The sequence below is a fragment of the Zootoca vivipara genome, chromosome 14 (assembly GCF_965207765.1).
Source record: "Zootoca vivipara chromosome 14, rZooViv2.hap1.1, whole genome shotgun sequence".
Classification (NCBI taxonomy): domain Eukaryota; kingdom Metazoa; phylum Chordata; class Lepidosauria; order Squamata; family Lacertidae; genus Zootoca; species Zootoca vivipara.
In genome coordinates, this window is record NC_142597.1 from 46,336,303 (window position 1) to 46,361,506 (window position 25,204).

The 25,204-nt window shown below is 54.2% G+C and overlaps 1 protein-coding gene across 1 annotated transcript in view; it reads left to right on the forward strand.

Annotated features, from left to right (window-relative positions):
* Nucleotides 1-23,568, forward strand: part of RTN4RL1 (reticulon 4 receptor like 1) — a 61,411-nt gene extending 37,843 nt beyond the window's left edge. The window contains exon 2 of the mRNA XM_060283107.2: nt 21,334-23,568. Coding sequence (XP_060139090.1) covers nt 21,334-22,676 — 1,343 coding nt within the window. The 3' untranslated portion in view covers nt 22,677-23,568. The remainder of the gene's footprint in view (nt 1-21,333) is intronic.
* The last annotated feature ends 1,636 nt before the right edge of the window (nt 23,569-25,204 follow it).

A 25,204-nucleotide genomic window follows, 5' to 3' on the forward strand; every position in this document is an offset into this window, starting at 1 on the left:
CCCGTCTCTTTCCCCCCACTTGCTGCGAGGAGCCGGGAGGGAGCCCCGACTTCCACAGGCAGGCTTGCCCTCCCCCCCCGCCACTCTTTAAAATATATATTTTACAAATCACCGACATTATTCCACCTGTGCCTCTTCCTCACCTCCAAGGAGCTCAGGAGTATGTGGTTCTCTTGCCCTTCCCATTTTCTCCCCTGCAAAGCAGTTCAGGTCAAGAGAAGGTGACTGTGACTGGCCCAAGGTCATAGAAGGGTAGAATTAGAAGGTACACCTGCGGGTCATCTAGTCTAACCCCCCTGCAATGCAGGAATCACAACCCACAGCCTTGGCCTTTTCCGCTGCAGCCTCACCTGCCTGGCTCATTATTATTTATTCCATTTATATCCTGTGCTTCGTCTGAGGACCACAGGACAGTTTACTGTATCCTGCAAACACTGTCCAACTGGGTGCTTGTCAGGGGCCTGGCACACTGCGGCCTCCATTTCTGAGTCCGCTTTTGCAATATTTTTGAGAGGGGGGTTTGTCCGCAGCTCCATCCGGCCTCCTTTTCCTCCCCTGTGCGGCTGGAGAGTTGCACTCTGGCAGTTGCCGGCTCTCCTTTCCCCACCCCCACCCCGGTCGCCCCCTCCTCCCTGTTCACTCCCAGCGCTGAACTGCCTTTTCAGGAGGGCCTGCCATCTCTGTGGCAGCCGCTTGCTTTGATCTCATGGTCTTCCCATCCAGCATATTAAAAGTTGCAATTAGCAGCATGTTCACGGATGAGCTTGCTCTGGCGGGAGGGAGGGAGGGAGAGGCTCCCCATGAAAGCTGAAAGGTTATGCCAATGAGCGGCTAGAGGAAGAACTTGCCAGGGGAGATGGGATGTAGGGGGATGTCTCCCATGTCCAAGGGGTGGGTCAGCTGGCCGGAAGGGTACGGGCCCCAGGAGGAGGAGGAGGAGGCTGAAATCCTTTTCTCTTGGTCATGGTGGGACACCCTTGCAAGAAAACACACCAAGTATTGCGTAGCATCTTCTTGGCACTGTGAGACAGGATGCTGGGCAAGATGGGCCACTGGCCTGATCCAGCAGGCTCTTGCGTTGTGACTCAGTGGGCCGAGTGGAGGATAAATCTGAGCGGAGACCCACAGGGGGCCTCATCCTTCACCCCACCCCCACCCCTCGTGGAAATGATGTCGCTCAGGGCCAAAGAGCACCTGCTTGGCATTCAGAAGGTCCTGGGTTCAATCCCTGCCAGCTTCTCCAGGTAGGGCTGGGAATGCAGACTCTCCCAAGTGTCCCTATTTTCCAGGGACCTCCCTGATTTAGAGAAGCTGTCCCAGTTTCTGATTGGATCCCGGAATGTCCCGCTTTTCCTTAGGGTGTCTCTATTTTCATTGGATAAATGTTGGAGGGGGTGGAAATGTTGCCCACCCGACACCTTGAACATCTGTTGCTGCTGCCAGTCAGTTCTGACAATACTAAGCTAGATGGATCAAGCGTCTGGTTTGGTATAGGGCAGTTTTTTGTGCTCCTAGGAAACTGAATTCCTGGCTCTGACACAAACCTGTATCCCAGTCATATGGACTAGCTGCTTTAAAAACTGTGGCTGAACAACTAAGCCCATAGGATGAGCTTGCAGAAATGAGAGCGAGAGGCAGAGAGGGCCTTCTTGGGGGTGGCTACTCCCAGGTTTTGGCACTCCCTCCCCAGAGGGGCCAGACCGGCTTCCTCCTTGCTGTCCTTCCTCCGGCAAATGAAAAGTGCTGATTCCTGAAAGGCTTTTGGGGAATTGGCTGCTTTTTTATTATTTAAAAAAGGAAAGGTCTCTGAATATTGTGCTGTGCTTCCTTTTGCTTTTTATCTGCAGTTTCATAGACCTGTTTTTACACCAAATTGATGCCTTTATAGTTTCATAGAATCATAGAATCATAGAGTTGGAAGAGACCACAAGGGCCATCCAGTCCAACCCCCTGCCAAGCAGGAAACACCATCAAAGCATTCTTGACATATGCCTGTCAAGCCTCTGCTTAAAGACCTTCAAAGAAGGAGACTCCACCACACTCCCTGGTAGCAAATTCCACTACCGAACAGCTCTTACTGTCAGGATGTTCTTCCTAATGTTTAGGTGGAATCTTCTTTCTTGTAGTTTGAATCCATTGCTCCGTGTCCGCTTCTCTGGAGCAGCAGAAAACAACCTTTCACCCTCCTCTATATGACATCCTTTTATATATTTGAACATGGCTATCATATCACCCTTTAACCTTCTCTTCTCAATTGAAAAGAAGGTTTCAATTGAACCTTCTGTAAGTTTTTAGTTTTCTGTGCCTTACCCGTTTTTAATTTTTGTGAGCTGCCTTGCACCCCCAGTTCTGGGGGGGGGGGAGGTGGGGTATAGATTATGGAATTGTAGAATTGTAGTGTTGGAAGGGACTCCAAAGGGCCATTTAGTCCAACCCCCTGCAGTGCAGCAATAATAATAAATGATAATGAAAGGAAGGCAGGCTTGGGACAGGGACGTCCTGCCTGCGGCAGCAGCGAGCGCCGTCCGCTGGGCTTGCTGGCCAGCCTCCACCTCATGGCTGCTGTGGCTCTGGAGCACCAGCCCTGCGAGCCCTCCTGGGTTCACGCCAGGCTTGTCACAAAACGCCGGCTCTTCTGAGGGTGTCTGGACCTGATAAAAGGCCCTTGAAAGGGGCTGCACAAAGCCCAGCCGCACTTCAGAAGGGGAGACGTGGCCACAGATGTTGCTGGAAGGATAAATGCTATCAGAACCCATCAGATGGCGAGTCGGCCCCCCTCCCCCCCACACACTTCCAAGGTTCAGCACTGGCTGGTCCCTCCTCTGTCCCTGTCAAGGCCTTTCAAAGGCTCCCGCAGCCACAGCACCTCTGGAGATGGAGGGGGCGCATGTCCCCTCCCTCCGCTTTTAATTAGCTGCGCCTGCCCTTTCTCTCTCTGCCAGGGCCACCCCCCCCCCTGCCCAGCTTTCTTTCCATCACTTCTTGATTTCCTGGAAACTTTTGCTAGATGGACTTGAAACAGCAGGAGGAGGAGGAGATGGGCAGCTGCCCAAGGAGAGCCTAGAGCAGGCATCCCCAAACTGCGGCCCTCCAGATGTTTTGGCCTACAACTCCCATGATCCCTAGCTAACAGGACCACTGGTCGGGGAAGATGGGAATTGTAGTCCTAAACATCTGGAGGGCCGACGTTTGGGGGTGCCTGGCCTAGAGCCACATGTTGCCTTCCTGGACCAGCCCCACAAGCAGAGGCTGGTCACTATGTGGGGGGGGGCTGCTGTCCCCACCCCAAATAACAGGTTTAGGGCGCGGTTTGCTTAGTTTTTACCACCCTGCACAGAGCGGCTGTTTGATATCCTGGGTCCCTTAAGCGGCACAGAGTTAAACTGTGGAACTCCCTCCCACTGGAGGCAGGGGTGGCCACCAACCTGGATGGCTTTAAAAGAGGATTGGACCAATTCATGGAGGAGGGGGGGGCTACCAAGGGCTACTATCCAGGACGAGCTATTGCTCTGCCTCCACAGACAGAGGCAGTAAATTATTCTGAACCCCAGTTTCTGGAAACCAGGGGAGGGGAGAGGTCTGGACTAGATGGGTCTCTGGCCTGATCCAGCAGCCTCTGCTTAAGTTCTTAGGGTAAAGAGAGGGTTGCAGCATTGGCAAAAGATTCCTGGTTCATCCCCACCACTCCTACCCCTACTTTCTCCAAGTAGGGCTAGGGAAAATATCCTATCTGAAAAGCCCTGGAGAGCCGCTGCCAGCCAGGGTTGACAATACTGAGCTACATGGACCAATGGCCAGACTCAGCTCCCAAGGTTCCCATTTAGAATCATAGAATTGTAGAGTTGGTACCCCCAAGGGTCATCCAGTCCACCCCCTGCAATGCAGCAATCTCAGCTCAAGCATCCAAGCTCTGCTCAAAAACCTCCAAGGAAGGAGAGTCCACCACCTCTTGTGGGAAGGCGTTCCACTATCAAACAGCTCTTACAGTTGAGTCGGAATCTCTTTTCTTGGAGCTTGAAGCCATGGATTTGAGTCCTACATTCCACAGCAGGAGAAAGCAAGCTTGCTCCATCTTCCCTGTGACAGCCCTTGAGATATTTGGCTAGCCTGTCTCCTTTCACTCTCCTCTTTTCCAGGCTAAACATTCCCAGCTCCTTCAACCGTTCCTCATCAAGCTTGGCTTCTAGACTCTAGACCCCTGATCATCTTAGTTGCCCATTTAAGTCAGCCCTTTGTGCAGAAGCAGGAGGGCCGGAATCTAACTTTATTTTTAAGGGAAGAGCCACGGCTCAGTGGCACAGAGCACCTGCTTGGCATGCAGAAGGTGCCAGGTCCAATCCTCAACAGCATCCCTGGCTAGGGCTGGGGGAGATTTCTCTGTCTGAAATCCCAGAGAGCCATTGCTGCCAGTCAGTGTAGACAATAGGGGTGGGTGAGACCCCCTGCCTGAAACCCTGGGTGGGCCAGCGCTCTAAGGCAGGCTCCTGTGTTCCCATTCAATGTAGCTTTTATTCAAAAGCATGAGGACTAGCATCTTGCTTTGCTTTTAGAGAGAGGTTTTAGCTCACTGGCAGAGCCTCTTGCTTTGCATGCAGAGGCCCCCTGTTTCAGTCCCTAATAACATCTCCAGGTAGCATTGGGGGAAAGACCGAAACCTTGCAGAGGGATTGCTGCCAGTCAGTGTGGACAATACAGAGCTAGTGGTCTGACTCTGTATAAGGCAGCTTCTTATGCTCTGCACCAGCAGCTGCTTCTGCTGTTGTTGTTGTTCCTAGAGAAACCTCTTGAGGCGAGAAGGAAGGAGGAGGGAAGGAAATTTCTGCCCACGAATTGCTGCACTCCAAGGTGCCCAGGAGGCAAGAGGGATCCTTTGAGACAGGAGATCCCCTGAGGCCAAGAGGCAGGTCTGAGCATCTTGCTTCTCCAAAGGGAGAGGTGCCTCCTCCCCCCCCCCACTTGCAAGACCCGTCTGGAAAAAAGCAGGAAGAGGAAGAGGCTCAGCCTATTTAAATGGCAGAGAAGTCCAGGCAAGGAAGTCCAGTGGCTCGGCTTGGAGGCTTCCGGCAAGCAGGGAGATCCACCAGCTCTTTAGCAGGGAGTCATTCCCATTATCCGACTGTTCTGCGGTTCCGCCTCATCAGAATGGCCGCTGGCTGCAGCAGGATCAGGCCAAATAGGACCCCCAGCCCAGCCCAGCCCAGCCTCCGGTTCTCACAGTGGCCAAATGCCCCAAAGAGTCTGGACCAGATGTTTTTCTGGCTTGGAGCTTGATGGGAGTTGTAGTCAGAAACATGGCTGTGCTCCCAGGGGCTGATGGGAGTTGTAGTCTAAAATATGGCTGCTGGCTGGAGTAGATGGAATTTGTAGCTCATAATATCAGGAAGGCACCAGTTTGGCAAAGGCTACCACCTGCCACGTAGCATCAGCTCCTGGGGGGCCAGCCACCAAATGGTCTTGCATCAGGAACCAGTTCCAAGTTTGTCGGGGTGCGACTAAAGTGAGATGCATTTCTGGCACTGGGTGGGAGTACAAGATCTGAGGCCTATTTGTTCATTTATTGTTATTTTTATTTATCTCAAAAGATTTACCTCCCACATCTCTATTCAGAAAGCCTCCAAGGCAGGGTGCACATTTAATAAGAATGTAAAATGATTTTTTTTCTTTACAAAAATGTAATCCATAATACAGTTTCTTTAAAAATGACATACATAGCAGGTAAACAGAATGAGGAATGGAGCCCCCCTGTTCTCTGCTGGGTGTGCAGAAGTCAAGCAGTCAAATGCTGGGTTATTTTCAAAGGCTTAAGGTTTTTTTAAAAAATAAAAAGCCATTGCTCAGAGCCCAAGAGCCATTCAGTTTCACTCCAGGGCCTCTTCCTGGTGGAGAGTATTCCCCAAATGGGGCTACACCCAAAAAGGCCCTGCCCTGCTTACCACCGGCCAGGTATTTGTGCAGGGCAGGGAGATTGAGATGACAGAGGAGACAAAGCCTCGATTAAGGGAGTTGGCGATGTTTAGCCTGGAGAAGAGGAGATTGAAGGTGACCATCAAGTCTCCTCTCAATATAGTGGCACCTTGGTTTTCGAACAGAATGCATTCTGGGAGTCTGTTCGAAAATCAAAGCACGGCTTCCAATTGGCTGCAGGAGCGTCCTGCAGCCAATTGGAAGCCGCGCCGGACGTTTGGCTTCCAAAAAACGTTCAAAAACCGGAACACTCCCTTCTGGGTTTCGATTGTTCAAGAGCCGATTTGTTCAGGAGCCAAGGTGTTTGGCTTCCAAGGTACGACCAAGGTACCTCAAGGGCTCTCACATGGAAGAGGGAGCAGGCTTGTTTTCCGCTGCTCCAGAGGGGAGGGCCTGAACCAAAGGATTCAATCTTCAAGAAACTAAACATTAGGAAGAACTTTCCGATGGTTTGACAGCAGAACGGACTCCCTCGGGATGTGCTGGTCTCCTTTTCCTTGGAGGTTTTTAAGCAGAGGTTGGGTGGCCACCTGTCAGGGATATTTCAGCCATGATTCCTGCATTCCAGGGGGCTGGACTGGATTTCCCCTTCCCTTCCCTTCCCTAAAAGAAACCAAGATTCCAGTCCTCTTGGTTCTGAATGGAGGCCAATTTGCAGCGGGATGCAGGAAGCAGGTCTTGCACCGACAGCTGGCCCATCTGGCTCAGTACTGTCCACACTAAAGGAGAAGGGGCTTTGCGGGGTTTCGGAAGGGAGCCTTTCTCTCAACATTCCTGGGGACATTCTGCATGCCAAGCGTGTGCTCCACCCATTGAGCTGCAGACCCTTTTGAAAGAGCAGAGATGGGGAGAAGCTGAGCGGGACAGGGGAGAGGAGGCGAGAAGTGGGGCTGGGCAGGGCCTTTTTCTGTCAGATAAAGCAGGAGAGCCGAGCCCTCGGAGGCAGATGCTCTCCACCCAGGGGCCAAGGCAGACCGCTGCCCCCTGCTCTGAAGGCCCTCATCCTCTTCGGCTGCAGCCTCTGCCGGGGTGGGAGCAGGAGCGAGCGGATGAACCTGCCGGAAGAGCCATTACTCTCCATCCCGTGCACATTCCCCAATGGCCGCTTTCGACAGCCAGGTGGATCGGTGCTAATTCGTTTTTGAGGAGCAGGCATCTGCTCGGGCTCATAAGAGCGCCTGGCCTTGTGGGGGCTGGGTTCCAAGCCAGCGTGAGGGGGCAAAGGAGGCTACTGGCTGGCCCTGCCCCCAGCCAGCCATCAGGAAAGATGTGATGGGGGGAAGGCTCTGCTCCCACCCCCCAGCCCCGCATAGATGCCTGCACGATTCTTCCTCTTGCTGGCAGCGCTGGGGGCGGCTGGCTCCTTGCATTCGCTCCCTTGCCGTGTCAGAGGCTGTTAAGGCCCTGAGTGTTCCTGCTTGCCCATGCCAGTGGCAGCCTGTTGCTGGCCTTTCCGAGAGACGGACAGCGGCTCAGCAGGGAAGGACGCCTGCTTTGCATGCAGAAGGTCCCAGATTCAACCCCCCCAACAGCATCTCCAGGGAGGACTGGAGGAGACAATGTTGCGCCTGGAAACCTGGAGGACTGCTGCCAGTCAGTGTGGACAGTACTGAACTAGGTGGGCCAAGGTTTTGGCAAGGTAGAACTTCTCTGTGTGTGCATGTTTAACAAAGGCTGCAGCCCTGGGCAACCCTTCTGTCTGCACACAAGCCATAGGTAGGTCTAAAAAGCACATGGCTTCTCCAAAGAACCATGGGAACCGCAGTTTGTTATGGGGGCTGCTGCTCTGAGGGGGGTAAATGACGGGGGGGGAGGATCTTTCCTACCACTGAATGTTGGAAGATTCAGGAGAGATAAAAGGAAGGCCATATTAATGCAGCGCAGCGCTAAACTATGGAACTCCCTCCCACAGGAGGCAGGGATGGCCACTAAAGAGGCTTAGATGAATTTATGAAGGGGGGGGGCTATTGATGACTCTGCTCTGCCTCCACAGTTCAAGGCATCTGATGCATCTGAACCCCAAACCACAGGAGGGCAGAGACACTCTTGGGCTCAGATCTTGTTTGGAGGTTTCCCACTGAGCCATCTGGTTTCATAGAGTTGGTAGGGACCTTGAGGGTCATCCAATCCAACCCCCCGCAATGCAAGAAAATGCAGCTGTCCCTTATGGGGATTGAACCCGCAACCTTGGCGTTATCAGCCCCCCGCTCTAACCAACCGATCTATCAGCCGCTGTGGGAACAGGATGCTGGACCAGATGGGCCACTGGCCTGATCCAGCAGGCTCTCCTTATATTCTTATGAAGCTGCATGCTTGCATTAAATGCTCCGCAGTCCTTCCACGTGCAAAGCAGGGCTGTGCTACCTGTCCATTGACCTTTCCGACTGTTGCAAAGGTACCAGGCCGGCCGGCAGGGGGCCAGGATGGGCCAGGAGCTACGGGAATGGAGCCGAGGCTCCTCCTTTGACTCGCCCGGTGTCCCCTTCCTGGCGCCCCGATGTCCCCGAGCGGAGCAAGGAGGGAGATGGTCTCCTGCGGAAGCGCCACTCCTTGGTAACTTCATCCTTGAGATTGAATGCAAGCGGTTGGCGTGGGAAGAAATCGCCCCAGCCAACTGACCCGCCCTCCCATTCCCCTCCGGAAGGCCAAGCGCCTGCCTGCCCGTCCACTGGCATTCATTTGTCTGGGTCCAAGGAAGGGCCCCGAGGGGAGGTCCTGGGCCAGGCGAGAGGAAGCTTGAGTTTCAGCCTGCGCTATTGATTTTCCCCATTATTACAGTATGGGATTTATGGCTGGCTTTAAAACTGCAATAAGTGGCAAGCTGAAGCAGGTGGGGGCGCGAGGAGCCTCAGGGTGACCTTGGGAAGACGGTGCCCCCTCCCTCCCTTTCCTTCTCCCCACACCAACTCTCCTTGCTTCCTACCAGCAGGGTGGGATGCAGCAGGATGAGGCCCCCACCCGCTCCAGACCCCTTGCCACTGGCAAGGGGGAGCTTTGGCATTTGGCAAGAGAGAGGGTCCCGTTCTTCACCCACCCAGAGTCCTGAGGCTGCCCGGAGCCCATCTGTGGGGTGTCTGTGGCTGCCAACCAGAATGGCCCCGTTCTCCCTCCATCGGTGGAGGCAGGAAAGCCCCGCTTGCCGGCTTCTCATTTTGGGCATCTGGATGGCCACTGTGAGAGCAGGATCCTGAGCTAGATGGGCCACTGGCCTGATCCTGCAGGCTCTTCTGAGGGTCTTATGTCTGTCTCCTGGTCTTGCTTTCCTCCTTGGCTTCCTTCCTCTGAAGCAAGATGCCCTCCAGAACTGGGCATGGATGTTGCAGGTGGGCAGAATGGCACTTGGGATTCAGGAGCATGTATCAATCTCTTCTTAATATCATTATTTATTTAATAAAATGTACACACTGCTTGATAATTAAAAAAAACAAAAACCTCAAAGCTCTTCACCAAAAAGATTAAAGAACAAAATTACCAGTATGAATTAACCACAATAATTTAAGACTTTTGAAAAGTTAACCATAGACAAAGGAACAGATCAAAACTCACGTCAGCTTTCTGGACAGGCTTGTCTAAACAAAAGTTGTTTTTTAAGGAGGAGCTGAAAAGAGTGCAGAAAGGCACCTTATTCTTATTATTCACTTCATATTTTACTTCATATTTTTATACTTTATATTTTTAAGGAAAAAATCTCAAAGCGGTTTACAATGCATTAAAACATCTGTACATTCAAGGCAACATAATTAACAGGAAACTAAAATATCATTTTAAAGATTTCAAAATAAAATGTTGCAAAGGAGGTCAACTACAGAATGCACATTTAACACAGCAAAGTTAACAAAACAAAAAATTCAAACGAAAACATTACCAAAGGAAGTCAAATATAAAATGTGCATTTAAAACCGCATACTTAGCAAGAGAATGAAATATTCTCAATCAGCAGGGAGTTCCAGAGTGTAGGTGCTGCCACACTCAATGACCAGGTTCTTACAAATGTGGAACAGGCGTCTTGTGGCTTCTGCCAATCAAAGTGGCCAAATGGTCCCAAAGCGACTCTGTAAGCAAGCTGGTCCCAAGTTGTTAAGAGCTTTGTATATTAATATTAACTCCTTGTACTTGACCTGGTAGCAAATCCACAACCAGTGAGGATCTCTAAGCACATAAGGCCTCATCCTGTCTGCTCTCGTGCTGAACATCCTGCACCAAACCCAGAACAGTCTTTCTCCTGGAAAGGGAATCCCTGGATTCCAAGGCTATTCAGACTCAGCTGGGCAAAAGGGGGGCTTCCTTCACCCCCCACTAAATAGTCCTGATGTTTCCCCCGGGACAAACAAGGCAAGTAGGTTGGTGGCCCCAGAGCCCACCCCTTCTGCCTTTAAGGTCATAATTGCCATTAAAGCCACAGCTTGCCTAACCAAATTATGCAAAGACAAAATTATCTCCCGTGATTTTTATGTTCCAGAAACTGCCGGGGCGATTACTGGGGGATTGGAAGCAGCTGTCACTCTATCAAAAACTATAATTCCAAACAGCTGGGATCTGTCAGTTATTTATGACGCCGCTTGCGAGGCGAGAGGGAAGGAGGGAGGGCGCATGGGCTCCACATCTTCAGGCCACACGGAGACCCCAGACTCCGGCAGGCACATTCCAGGCAGCTGGGGGGGGTCCTCCTGCCCCAATCAGGCAGCAGAAGCAGCTTGGGGCCAAAGCAGAGCTACTTAGCCCTACTAGGGTCCCCTGTACAGAAGGCTTGCAGCATTCGTTTAGGGGGAGACAGGTGAGCAAGAAGCATGCAGAAAGCGGACAGGGGAGAGTTTCCCTCCTCTCGTAACACTAGAACAATGAAACTGAATGTGGGAAGATTCAGGAGAGACCAAAGGAAGGACTTATTCACACAGGGCAGTGTTCAACTGTGGAACTCACACCCGCAGGAAGTAGTGATGGCCGCCAACCTAGATGGTTGGAGGAGAGGACTATCTGTGGCTGCTGCGCATGAGGGCTCTGCTCTGCCGCCACCGTCAGAGGCAGCAATGCTCCGGAACCCCAGTTGCTGGAAACCGCAGGAGCGGAGGATAATAATAATAATAATAATAATAATAATAATAATAATAATAATAATTTATTATTTATACCCTGCCCATCTGGCAGGGCTTCCCCAGCCACTCTGGGCAGATTCCAACAAAAGATTAAAAATACATTAAAACATCAGCCATTAAAAACTTCCCTAAACAGGGAAGTTCAGGTGTCTTCTTAAACATCAGATACATCAAGTACTGTTTGTGGGGGACAGGAGGCGGGCAGGTGTGGAGGACTCCCTGGTCCTGAATGGGGTAACTGTGCCCCTGAAGGACCAGGTGCGCAGCCTGGGAGTCATTCTGGACTCACAGCTGTCCATGGAGGCACAGGTCAATTCTGTGTCCAGGGCAGCTGTCTATCAGCTCCATCTGGTACGCAGGTTGAGACCCTACCTGCCTGCGGACTGTCTCGCCAGAGTGGTGCATCCTCTAGTTATCTCCCGCTTGGACTACTGCAATGCGCTCTATGTGGGGCTACCTTTGAAGGTGACCCGGAAACTACAGTTAACCCAGAATGCGGCAGCTAGATTGGCGACTGGGAGCGGCCGCCGAGACCACATAACACCGGTCCTGAAAGACCTACATTGGCTCCCAGTACGTTTCCGAGCACAATTCAAAGTGTTGGTTGTTGTGACGTGGGGTTTGTGATTTCAGCTCTCTTGACAAAACATGCTGGAGACAGTTCTCTAGTAACAGCTCTTTATTAAAGTGAACAAGACTGAAGACTGAGGAGAGGAAAGCTACATTTATAGGGACAGGGGACTAGCTAGGAAGGGATACATTTTGGAGGGAACAATATCAAGCAATCACAGTGCTGCCTTTTGGAGGAAACCAATAAGACAGAGGATCCAAATACAGCAGCTTAAATGAACCAATAGTAGCTGTACCCTCTGGAACCAAAAGGCAGTTACTTTATCCTAATGCAAATACAGACAATAGTAATACAGATATAAAATCCTTTGACTCAATACACAACACCCCTCCCCCCCTAGTGAGCACAGCAGACGTAATCCCTCAGGTACTGTGGGGTCCTACAACTTCTACCTGATCTCCTGACAACAGGTGTTGCAGGTTCTGGATTGGGTGTTACCTGTGGTGGAGGGGCTGCTATAGGGGTTTCATCAGGAACAGAGGGAGTCCCAGACATCTCAGGGTCCCCGACCTGTACCTCGTCATCATGAGGACTAGCAGACCCTGGTTCATTTGCTGAAGCCCCTGGTGACTGCACCTCTGGACCATCTTCACTCTGGTCTCGCAGCTGTGCGTCATTAGCCAGGGATGAATTATCTGACTCCTCCCTGCTGAGCGCCCGGCGCCTCAGCTGATCTATATGTCTCTTCCAAACTTGCCCATTTTCCAAGGTCACATAATAGGACACAGGTCCACTAGCCCGGGTGATCACACCGGCCACCCACCGCGGACCTCGTGAATAGTTCCTCACCCAGACCAGATCTTCAGGGGCGAGATACCTTGTTGTGTCAGTCTCAGCCTGGGGGGTTGCTCTTGAATTACGGTTTGGCATTTTATCTGGGTGGACATAATCCAGCACCGTTACCAGTCTTCTACCTAAGAGCAGCTCGGCTGGCGACTTGCCCGTCGCAGTACACGGCGTCGCATGCTGCAAAAATAACATTCGCGCAATGCGAGCCGACCAGTTACCCTCCATTAAGCGCGCAATGGATTCTTTGGCTGTTCTTACCATGCGCTCAGCCTGCCCATTGGAGGATGGGTGAAAGGGCGCGGATGTGACCCCTCTTATAAAGTTATCAGCCAAGAATGCCCTGAATTCTTGGGATACAAAAGCTGCCCCATTATCTGATACAATGGTCTCAGGTAACCCGTGGGTAGCAAACAGCTGCCTCAACACCTTGATTACGGCAGCTGATGCCATGCTAGGGACCATCGCCACTTCTAACCATTTGGAATATGCATCAACGATAACCAAAAAGACCTTCCCTTGGAATGGCCCAGCAAAATCTATGTGCAGCCGGCTCCAGGGAGTCCTGGACTGCTCCCACCAGTGGACTGGTGCTCTGGCCACTTCTGGCCGCACCTCTTGGCATGCCTTGCATGTTCGTACCCATTGTTCTATGTTCTGGTCCATTCCAGGCCACCACACATAACATCGGGCTAGCGACTTCATCCTGACCATTCCCGGGTGTCCCATGTGAAGCGTCTCAAGAACCCTGTTTCTCAGTGGTGCTGGGATTATCACCCTATCTCCCCATAGGAGACAACCCTTATGCATGGACAATTCGTGCTGCCTTGTCGCATAAGGCCTGAATTTTTCTTCATGCGGACCACCTGGCCACCCCCTCCCCACCCAAGTGAGCACACGGGAGAGAACAGCATCTTTCCTAGTTTTCTCAGCTATATCCGTAGCTGTTACAGGAGCCCCCGGAAGTGTTTCTAGCATCATAATGTGCTCCGCCGGAGCAGGATCCTCATTGCTCCCGCCAGGAAGGGGCAATCGACTCAGCGCATCAGCATGGCACAACTGTTTTCCCGGCACATGGGTCAAGGTGTACTGGAACCCATTCAGGAATATTGACCAACGCAACATTCTGGGGGAGAGAATTTGTGGCGTTTGTTTGTTTGGGTTGAACAACCCTAACAGTGGTTTGTGGTCCGTTTCAATGGAGAAATGGCGACCGTACAAATAATCATAGAACCTTTTGATTCCGGACACAATAGCCAGTGCCTCTTTATCAATTTGAGCATAGTTGCGCTCTGTGGGCGACAACGTACGGGAATAGAAAGAGATGGGCTTTTCCGACCCATCCGGTTCCCTATGACTCAGCACAGCCCCCAGACCGTATTGAGAGGCATCACATGCCAGGACCAGCGGCTTTGACTCATCATAATGAGCAAGGACGCTCCTGCTACTCAGCATTCCTCGCAAGGAGTCAAAAGCCTTCTGCTGCTCCCGCCCCCATCGCCACACATTCTTTTTCTGCAATAGTCTATGTAATGGTTCAGCTACCGAAGCTTTCTGGGGTAAGAACGAATGATAAAAGTTAATAAGTCCCAGGAATGACTGCAACTCCGTCTTGTTCTGTGGTCGTGGTGCCTCGATGATAGCCTTAATCTTAGCATCTGTGGGGTGGATGCCTGATGCATCAATTTTAAACCCCAAGAAATCCACAGTTGGCACCCCAAAACTGCATTTTTCTTTTTTCAGTTGCAACCCCACCTCCTTGAACTTCAGCAACACTGCACGGACACGCGCAACCAGTTCCTGTGGGTCTTTTCCAGCAATCAAAACATCATCAAAAAATGGCAAGACCCCCGGCAGACCTCTTAACAGGCGTTCCATGAGCCCTTGAAAAATCCCTGGGGCCACACAAACTCCGAACTGTAATCTGTTAACTCTGAACGCCCCTTTATGTGTGACAATAGTCTGTGCTTCCGCTGATTGTGGGGTTACTGGCAGCTGTTGGTAAGCTTGTGCCAGGTCAATTTTGGCGAACACCTTGCCCCCAGCCAGTTTAGCCAACAGATGTGATACGACTGGAATGGGGTATGAGTTTCCCCTGAGAGCCTTATTGATAGTACATTTGTAATCTGCACATATCCTGACTTCCCCATTTGCTTTAAGGGGCGTGACGATTGGAGTCTCCCACTTAGCAGAGTCCACGGGTGAGAGAACTCCCTGCTTGACCAATTTATCCAGCTCTGCCTCGATCTTGGGTTGCAGTGCAAATGGCACTCGCCTTGGTTTGAGTCGGATTGGAGCCACCCCGGGGTCCAACTCGAAGTCAACTGGGGGCCCTTTATAACAACCCAGTTTTCCATTAAAGAGACCAGCAAATTCCTTGCATAATGCCTCGCTCATCTCAGGGCAGGTTTGGATTGAATTAAGCCCTGAGATACTCAGTCCCAGGGCAGGGAACCAGTCAGTGCCCAGGAGACTGGGGCGACTGCCCTTCGCAATCACCAGTTTGAGTACAGCCTGTTTGTCCCGGAACTGTACTCTCACGGCACACATTCCCATAACATGGATGCGGCCTGCTGAGTACGACTGCAAGGTTGCCGGAAAGGGCTCCAGAGGGGGCAACTTACCCCTGGGGAAGAATGTCTTCGCGGTCTGGTCCGACACGATGGTGAATGCGGATCCGGAGTCCACCTCCATGTCGCACTGCTGACCCTCAATCTTCACCTTGACGTGTGCCTTGCCTTGCGCTGGAAACTGCACGGCCCTCCCGTTGATCTCCGTTACGTAGTGGCAGTCCTTTAGAAAACGAGTTGCTGTGGGCGGTCTGCGATGCTCCAGTCTAGGTGCTCCTGTCGCTCCCGACGCCGCCGATCTACAGACCCTGGCGATGTGACCCGTCTTTCCGCACGTCCGGCAGATAGCATCCCTGAAACGACAACTCTTCCTTTCATGGTTTCCGCCACAACCTGGGCAACTGCCTCGGCGATCTCTGTGCACTGTGCAGGCCTGACGCACCGACTCGACCCCACGGACTGGGCTCTGGCTCGGAGTAGCCTCTAGCTCGTCCATGGCATGCGCAACTTCTATCTGTGGCTTAGTGGCCTTGCGACTGGCATCAAGCTCCTCTCTTTCATAATTCTCCGTGGCGGTGGCCTCTTTCAAGGCTGAAGCAAGGGTAACCTCTTCTTTAGCCACGATGCGTCTTCTGGCTTTCTTGCTGCTCAGACCACCAATAAACCGATCCAGGAGAGTCTCTTCCAAATTTTGGAAGCCGCAGTGCTGAGCGAGCTTCCGGAGTTCAGCCAGAAATGTGGATACAGACTCCCCAGCATGCTGCTGCCTCTTATGGAACTCCATCCGCCGGGCCATCTTGGTCTCAGTAGGCGCCAAGTGGCTTGTTAGGCAGGCAAGAATATCTTTGAGAGATGTCTCACTCAGCTTCGCTGGAGCAAGTAATGCCTTGGCCAGCTTGAAGGTCTCGGGCCCACAGTAGCTCAGGAATGTGGCCCTTCTTTTGCTGGCATCGGTGATCCCTTGAGCCACTGCAAAGAACTCGAAGCGTTCGACGTAGTCTTCCCAGGTGTGGGGCTCTGATGGCTGGAAGGGCTCCAATACCCTTGGACTCTCCATTGTCCTAGCGGGCAGGGTCGTCTTCTCAGCTGGCCAGTGAGTCTTGTTCTCAGCTGCAATCCGGACTCTGAGGCAGGGTTGTGTTTAACCGCTCCTCAGCATTCCGGATCCCACCTTCGTCGCCAGTTGTTGTGACGTGGGGTTTGTGATTTCAGCTCTCTTGACAAAACATGCTGGAGACAGTTCTCTAGTAACAGCTCTTTATTAAAGTGAACAAGACTGAAGACTGAGGAGAGGAAAGCTACATTTATAGGGACAGGGGACTAGCTAGGAAGGGATACATTTTGGAGGGAACAATATCAAGCAATCACAGTGCTGCCTTTTGGAGGAAACCAATAAGACAGAGGATCCAAATACAGCAGCTTAAATGAACCAATAGTAGCTGTACCCTCTGGAACCAAAAGGCAGTTACTTTATCCTAATGCAAATACAGACAATAGTAATACAGATATAAAATCCTTTGACTCAATACACAACATTGGTGCTGACCTTTAAGGCCCTAAACGGCCTCGGTCCAGTATACCTGAAGGGACGTCTCCTCCCCCATCGTTCTTCCTGGACACTGAGGTCCAGCGCCGAGGGCCTTCTGGTGGTTCCCTCGCTACGAGAAGCTAAGTTACAGGGAACCAGGCAGAGGGCCTTCTCGGTAGTGGCACCCACCCTGTGGAACGCCCTCCCACTAGAGGTCAAAGAGAACAACAATTACCAGACCTTTAGAAGGCATCTTAAGGCAGCCCTGTTTAGGGAAGCTTTTTATGTTTGATGGATTTCTGTATTTTGTTGGAAGCCGCCCAGAGTGGCTGGGGGAACCCGGCCAGATGGGTAGGGTATAAATAATAAATTATTATTATAATATTATTATTATTATCAACTGGGATTCAGAACCAGCGGCAGCCCTTGGAGGGGCAGGTAGCGCCAGCCCTGTGATGCGGGCCAAGCACCCTTGTCTGCCTTGTTCCCAAGGTAGGGTTACCTCCTCAGGCGGCTGCTGAACTGCCCTGGCATGCTGCAGCTGCTTAAGGAGAACGAGACCCCACCCCCTGCATGTGCATGCACGCATATGCACCCCACATCTTGGGCTGCTGCTTCGGCCCTTCTGCAGACCCCCCCCCATGCCCATGCCCCAAATGTGCCTTCCCAGGGCCCTGAAAAGGAACCATATGCTGCTGCATCTGTTGCTCCCGGCCAGGCTGGCACCCCAGGAAGGAGAGAGAGCGAGGGAAGGGGGTCCTCCTGTTCCCCCCCCTGCTGAGCACGTCCCTCTAGTCAAGCCTCCTAACGAGGGAGAGTCCTAACGAGGGAGGCGGCGCTCCTGGCCGTCCAGAGCCGGAGATAAATTATTTCAAGCATCCATTAAGCAATGCCTAATTAGTGGCCAATTAGAGGAGTCACGTGGGGTGCAATTCGGACAGGCTTGGGAGGCAGACCTGAGTGAGGAGGGGGAGCCGGGGGGTGAGGGTGGGAAAGAGGGAGAGCAGGGTGCTGGGGGCAGGAAAAAGGGAGAGAGCATTTGTGCCTGGGGAGGAGGGGCAGCGGCAACACTGCCTCAAACCCCACAGCACCCAGAGACTGGCAGGGCAGCGTGGCATCCCTAGAATCTGCAGCCCTATGCATGTGTTCCTGGGAGGGAGGAGAGGCAGAGGAGAATCCAGCCCCTGCTTGGCATGCAGAAGGCCCCAGTGCCAATCTCCCAAGGCGCCTCCCATTTCAAAGGGTCAGCAGGCAGGTGAAAAGGCTCTGCTCCTCTGCCTGAGATGCTGGAGAACTGAAGACAGCTCTCTGCATCTTAAGGAAAGGGTCCCAGCCCAGAACACGTGCTTCGCATGCAGAAGGTCCCAGGCCCAAACCCCAACAGCTTCCTGTTTCCCTACTGAAAGCAGCCCCTTCATTCAGAACCACAAGTCCCGAACCCTAGTTTACTTTTAAGGAAAGGAGCCTAAACCAGTGCCAGAACAGCTGCTTGGCATGCAGAATGTGCCCCAGGCCAGGAGGGCAGCCTCCACCAGCAGGTGGTAGGAAAGGCCTCTTCCTCTTTACTGGAGCCCCTGCCAGTCAGAGGAGACAATACTGGCCTAGCTGAACAAGCAGCTTGACATGCTATGAGGCAGGGAAGGACCACTGCTCCGTTCCAAGAGCAGCTGCTTGGCATGCAGAAGGTCCCCTGGTTCAATTGCTGGCATATCCAGGTCAGGCTGGGGAAGATGCTGCCAGTCAGTGCAGGCATTCCTGAGCCAGAGGGACCGCTGAGACAGTTTCGCCGGCTCAAGACCATTTTCACCCTGTGTCTTGGTCTCCTCCTCCTCCTCCTCAGCAGTTGCTTGTTTTAGGTGCCAGAGATTCTGCAGGGACAGAGGCTGCTGCTCATTGCCAGGATACCTGGGTCCCCCAGAGTCCTCCTCCTCCTCCAATGGCCAACTCTCAATTATCACCAAGCGCAGAGAAACAAGTAACGGAGGAGTTGGCGTCTCAAAGATCTCAGCTTGCTTACCTGCTTAAACAAAAACAAAAAAAACATTTCAAGGTGGCAATCTTCTAGCCCTCATGGTGGCAGGGAAAACAAAAGTACAGGGAAGCCAGGAGGAGGAGGAGGCTTGTTTCTGGCCACAGAAGAATAAATTATGTAAAATGATAAGCACATCAATGCACATCGCGGCGGCCTACTTTGCATAACTTGCTCCGGATTTTCAGCTTCTCCTTGGCAGGGATTGTGGGCTTTTTAAAGCACGGCTTCGCTGTCTGTGCAGCCCTGGGCTGAGGGAAGTGGGGGGGGGGAGGCAGAGGCAGCGGGAAGAGTGCAGAGATCCTGAGTGCAGAAGACACACACACACACCCAGCCGGAGGAGAGGAAGAGGTTTGTGCGCCCGACTTGCCTCTCCCAGATTGTGTTTCAGATCCAGGCAGAGCAGGCCTGAAGGGCTCGGAGGAGGCGCTTTCACACCACCGAGTGCGTCGCTTTCCGTGCCTGCTTGCACCCGAACTGGGGAAGCTTGATGCGGAAGGACAAGCTCCCTGGCTGCCTCTGCTCTTGGGGCTCCAGGCTGAACTGGGGCAGTGGAAGGGGAGGGCCTGCCCTCCTCCCTGGGAGGGAAACTGAGGCCTGGGATGGGCACGAGCTCCCCGGAGAACAGGAAGAAGCTGACATGCTTTGCAAGGGTGCTGTTGGCCACTCCAAGCATGCATCTTCCTGAAAGACTGTGTGGTGTAGTGGTTAGCGTCTGATCGGGGCCTGCCTCTCAGCCTGACCTACCTCACAGGGTTGTTGTGGGATTGTATGAGGAGGGGGAGAACCCCTCTTGTGCTTTCAGTAAGAAGAAGCTGCTGGATCAGGCCTGTGGCCCATCGGGTCCAGGCTCCTGTTCTCACAGGTGCCAACCAGATGCCCATTATGGGAGACCCGGAAGCAGGATTTGAGCCACTGGCATTCAGAAGGGCCGCTGTCTCTGACTTGTGGAGGCAGGGTGGAGTCATTGTGGCTAGGAGCCATCAGTCGCCCTGTTCTCCTTCCCGAATGTATCCAATATCCTTTTAAAGACATTTGGGCTGGTGGGAATCGCTGCCTCCTGTGGGAGGGAGTTCCACAGTTTAACTCCTTGAGAGTTACGGAAAAGCCCAGGGCATGCCACCCACCCACCCACCCACCCACCCTCTCTCTCTCTCTCTCTCACACACACACACACACAAACACACACTTTTCAGTCTCTCAGGGACTCCCCTCAGCAACAGCCCCAGAAACCTTGGGTAGATATTTATACGTGTGTGTGTGTGTGTGTGTGTGTGTCTACCACAAAAATTTAAAAACCCAAATGGCAATTAGGAGTGCACTGGAGCATCTTGAGCAGTCGGATGCTATGGCAACCCTGGTGCCACTTGGCAAAGGGCAGGGCATTAATATTTCAGAGCTTAAATAATGGATGGAGGCAGGGGGGGGGGCCTGCTCTGGCCTTGATCCCCTTTCTCCGGCAATATTCGGGAACGCAATGCCCAAGAGGCCGGTTGGAAAGGGGCGCCGTGGCTTGTGGGCACCTGTGGCAGGAGCCGGGGGAGTCTGCGAGGCTGCTGGTGGGCTGGGCAGGCTGGCCACGGGGCAGGAGGTGCCACAGAAGGGGAGGGGGAGGGGGCTGGGCATGAAGCCAGACTGGCAGGGGTGCTTCTTGGGGGTGCCAGCTCTGCCACTCAGCCCAGTGATGTAAATTAACAGCAGAACGTCCCTCCAGAATCAGGCCCGTGGCTCATCTAGTCCGGCATCCTGTTCTCACAGGGGCCAACCAGATGCCTATTATGGGAGACCCAAAAGCAGGATTTGAGCACAAGAGCAAGTCTTGGCCCTGCTGGGGTTTCCAGCAAGTGGAATTCAAAAGCACAGTTGCCTCCGACCGTGGAGGCAGAGCATAGCTATCCTGGCTAGAAGCCCTCCACAAAGACTTCTCCTCCTCCATGAATCTGCCTCATCCTCTTTTAAAGGCATCTCTATTGGTGACCACCCCTGCCTCCTGTGGGAGGGAGTTCCACAGTTTCACTGCATGAAGGAGGACTTCCTTTCCTGCGTCCTGAGTCTTCTGACATTTAGCTTCACTGCATGCCCACAAGTTCCAGTGGCATGAATGAACCCCCCAATACTGCCATTTACCCCTCGCAGATCTACAGCTCCCAGCACCCATAACCAACTGCAGTTACCAGGATTCGGGGGGGGGGAGCGCCATGTGCTTTAAATTGTATTGTTTGCATGCAGACAGAAGAGTTTCACAGGGCTGCAGGCTTAGTAAAGTATACACATACAGAGAAGGCCTGCCTTGCCAAAACCTTGTCCCACTTAGTATTGTCCACACTGACTGGCAGCAGCTTTCCAGATTTTCAGGCACAAGTTTGCCTCTCCCAGCCCCCCCGCCCCGCCCCGCCCCGCCCCGGAGATGCTGTTGGGGGTTGAATCTGGGACCTTCTGCATGCCAAGCAGGGGCTCTGGCTCTTCTGTAGCTCAGTGGGGCACAGTCCATGGCCAGAGCTGACCCCAGAGGTTCTCCTCCTCTGCCTGGATATGCACTGCAGGGCTAGACTCTCCTTCCTTGGAGGTTTTTAAGCAGAGGTCGGATGGCCCTCTGTCATGGATGCTGAGATTCCTGCATTGCAGGGGTTGGGCTAGATGACCCTTGGGTTCTCTCCCGACTCTGCCGTTCTTTGTCTCTGATTGCAAAGTCCACCCCACTGATCTCTCTCCTCCTCTCTCTCCTCTTGCAGGGAGCTGCCTGGAGCCCTTCCTGCTGCTTCTGCTGGCTCTGGAGCTCCCCTCTTCGGGCGGCTGCCCCACCGACTGCGTCTGCTACCCGTCCCCCATGACCGTCAGCTGCCAGTCCCACAACTTCCTCGCCATCCCGGAGGGCATCCCCGAGGACAGCGAGCGCGTCTTCCTGCAGAACAACCAGATCTCCCTGCTGCTGCGCGGCCACTTCAGCCCCTCGCTGGTCACCCTCTGGCTGTACTCCAACAACGTCACCTTCGTGGACCCCAACGCCTTCCGCGGCTTCTCCCACCTGGAGGAGCTGGACCTGGGAGACAACCCCAACCTGCAGGAGCTGTCGGCCAAGACCTTCCAGGGCCTCAGCCGCCTGCACGCCCTGCACCTCTACAAGTGTGGCCTCAGCTCCCTGCCCGGCGGCATCTTCTCGGGCCTCCACAACCTGCAGTACCTCTACCTGCAGGACAACCGGCTGGGCTACCTGCACGATGACCTCTTTGTGGACCTCGTCAACCTCAGCCACCTCTTCCTGCACGGCAACCGGCTCTGGAGCCTCCACCAGAACACCTTCCGGGGGCTGGTCAACCTGGACCGCCTCCTTCTCCACCAGAACCAGCTCCAGAGCATCCACCGGGGAGCCTTCCACGACCTGCGGCGCCTCACCTTGCTCTTCCTCTTCAACAACAGCCTCTCCGAGCTGCCGGGGGAGGCCCTGGCCCACCTGGAGGCCTTGGAGTACCTGCGCCTCAACAGCAACCCCTGGCACTGCGGCTGCCGGGCCCAGTCGCTCTGGGAGTGGCTGCGCCGCTTCCGGGGCTCCAGCTCCAGCGCCGTCTGCGAGTTCCCGGAGAAGCTGCGCGGCGTGGACTTGAAGGAGCTGACGGCGGACAGCTTCCGGGGCTGCGCGGCCTCCGAGTCGCTGCACCACCAGGTGAACGGGGTGCGCTTCCCGCCGTCGGCCGACAGGGCGCCCCCCGGGGACCACCCGCTGCTCCACTCCTCCACGGAGAAGGGGAAAGGGCGGCCAGGGGAGCAGCGTCCGGGGCAGCAGCAGCGCCCCGGCTACCGGAAGCCCGGCAAGAACTGCACCAAGAGTCGTAACCGCACCACCAAGCCAGCCGGGCCCTGGAAGGAGAGCGAGGGGGCGGACTATGAGCACAAGTCCCCTGGCCTGGGCCTGCTGCCCAAGCCCAAGGGGAAGTGCCATCGGACATCTCTGCAGCCCCCCAGCGGGGTCCAGCAGGCAGCGGGGGGTGGGGTGCGTGGGGCTGGGGCCAGGGCTGCGGGGGCCCTGCAGGCCGCCCTGCTGGTCGGGGTGCTGGCCTTGGCGGTGATCGTCCGCTGACCGCGGAGGAGCCACGCTGAGCCACCACTGGTCTCTGGAGCCCCAGCGCTGTGACTCCTCCCCCCCTTTTTTCTGCCTGGGGGTTTGGCAGTAGCAAGGCAGGCCCCCTCCCGGGCCTTCTCCAAGGCCCACCCATGGCCAGGAAGGGGGGATTGTAGGCGCGGACCATGCAGGGCGGGCAGGCGAGCAAGCAGGCTCTTCCTTCGCGCCTGCAGAATGGAATTACAAGCAATATCACACCCGCTCGCCACCGATAGTCCCGACAGAGCACCCACGGAAAGGAATTCCCCACCCCTGCCCTCCCCACCCTCCTCTCCTGATCCCAGGGCCCGGGAGCGAATCCTCGGTTTCCAACTACTGGACAACTGCTTTGCTTCCTGCGAAATCCTGCTGCTTTGAGAGAAAGAGGGAGGCGGATATACTACCCCACCCTGCCAGGATTACAAAAAAGGAGCCGCCACCGCCAGGCCTGTCAGGACCGCACCAACTAAGCCAATGTGATCCCTGCATTGCAAGGGGTTGGACTAGATGACCCTTGGTGTCCCTTCCAACTCTGCAGTTCTGTGATTCCATGATATGGACTGGGACAGGGGGCTAGCCTGGGCTATGGGGCACCCCACACACACACTGCCTGCAAGGCCCCCTTTCCGCTTCCCTTCTGCTCCAGGCCAAAGTAGGTAGGGAGCTTCTTGGAGGACAGATATCCAAGTTGCTGGATGGCTCAGGATCCTTCCCCTCCTGGGCAGGGCTGGGCAGCCAACAACAAGACCAAAGGAAAGGCCAGCCAGCGGCCGAGAGGTGGGAACTCTGAACAAACTTTCCAAGCAAAGGTGCAATTCTTTTCCCCATCCTTTTCTTTTTGTAATGTCTGTGTTCACATATAAATTTTCTGAAAAACCAATGCACAAGTTTTCCCTCGGCTTTCAAGCTCCCCGGAGATTCATATCCCATGGCGATGCTTATAAACTGAATTGAGGAGACTGCGCACACGACAAAAGGGACAATGGTTGGGTCTGCAGGCAGGAGGGCTTTGGGTGGGCCGCTGGGGGAGACCCCTCTCCAGAGTGGACAAGGCTTGGGGGAGAGGGATGGGGGGAGGGCAAGGGGGGGACCCACCAGGGACCAATTTACATAGAAACGTAGCACACCAGGAATTGTAGTTTTGTGGATCTGTATGCAATATGAAGGGGGGGGAGAGATGGGAGCCAAGAGCCCCCCCTTGCTTGCAAGTCAAATTGCCAGGGAGGGAGGGGGTCTAGTTTCAGGTGTGTGTGTCCAGAATCAGTCAGTATAGTCCACACCCCAGGAGCTGGGGAGATGAGGAGGAGGAGGAGGACTGCAGCATGTCCTCAACAGTGTTAGCCCCAGGTCTAAGGGTCTTGCTGGCATCCTTGGAGAGGACCCTCCTGGCAGCTCTTAGAGGAGGGGGCAGGATCTGGGGCAGGGAGGCAAGGCAGAGAACAAACACCACGTTTGGGACCATTTGCCTATGGCTTTTTTGAAAACAGCCATTTTTTTAGGGGAAAAGGCAGGGTCAGGGGATGGCCAAGCAGTGCTTGAGCGACAGAGAGGTGGGGGTGGGGGGTCCTGTCCCTTAACCCTTTTGGCTGCCACCCTCTCTCCTCCTCCCTCCCTCCCTGGCTCCTGTTCTTAGCAGTCTAGCAGGCAGGGCATCCAAGCCTTGTCGGGGGTTAGGGTGCCCAGGGAGGGGGGAGCTGGTGGGAGTTGATTTGTGCCCCTTCCCCTTTCCAGCTGTGACCCCACCATGCACGGGGCCCACAGGGGTCCCCCTTCCCGAGCCCTGGCCAGGATCGTGGCCACGTTCTGTTGTTCCAAGTTGGGCCACTACCGGGGAGGCCCTGCCCTGGCTGTGCAGGGGTGGGGAAATAAAGGAAACCGTCTGAAAAGCAGCTGCTGTGGCCTCTTTCTCTTACTCTTTCCTTCCCCAGGTGTTGGGCAATGCATGCTCCCCAGCATGTCCATCATGAGCTGTGTCAGGCAAGGAGGTGCCAGATCACCAGCCCACGCCCCACCCCACCCCCTGCAAGGAGGAGATGCTCCCACAAGGGCCGGGCTTCTCAGGAGAGATGGTTGACTCCCCTGGAAGAACCAGTTTAGGAACATAGGAAGGGGCCTCATGAGAGCCAGACCATTGCTCCCGCTTGCTTGCTCACTGCTGCTTCTGCCCCCTGCAGCGTTTGATCCATGGGTTAGCGGCCAGGGAGTGGGGGCAGGGGACAGCAGGACAGCGAGGGCACATAACGAAAATTCAAGCAGAAAGGCAGCCACATAGCCCTACGTGCAAGCTCATCAGCACCCAAACAGCCACAGAAGACAATGCATTGGGGGCGAGGGAGGCTTGCCGTTAAATAAAGCTGGAAGGCGCCCAAAGGCCTCCCCCTCCCCTTGCATGCCTCCCCGCAGAAGGACACACACACCCCATTGACCAGGGCTCCCATGTACGAAAAGATATATTTGGACACAGGAAGCTGCCTCAGGCACAGGCCGTTGGTCCACTTAGGCCGACA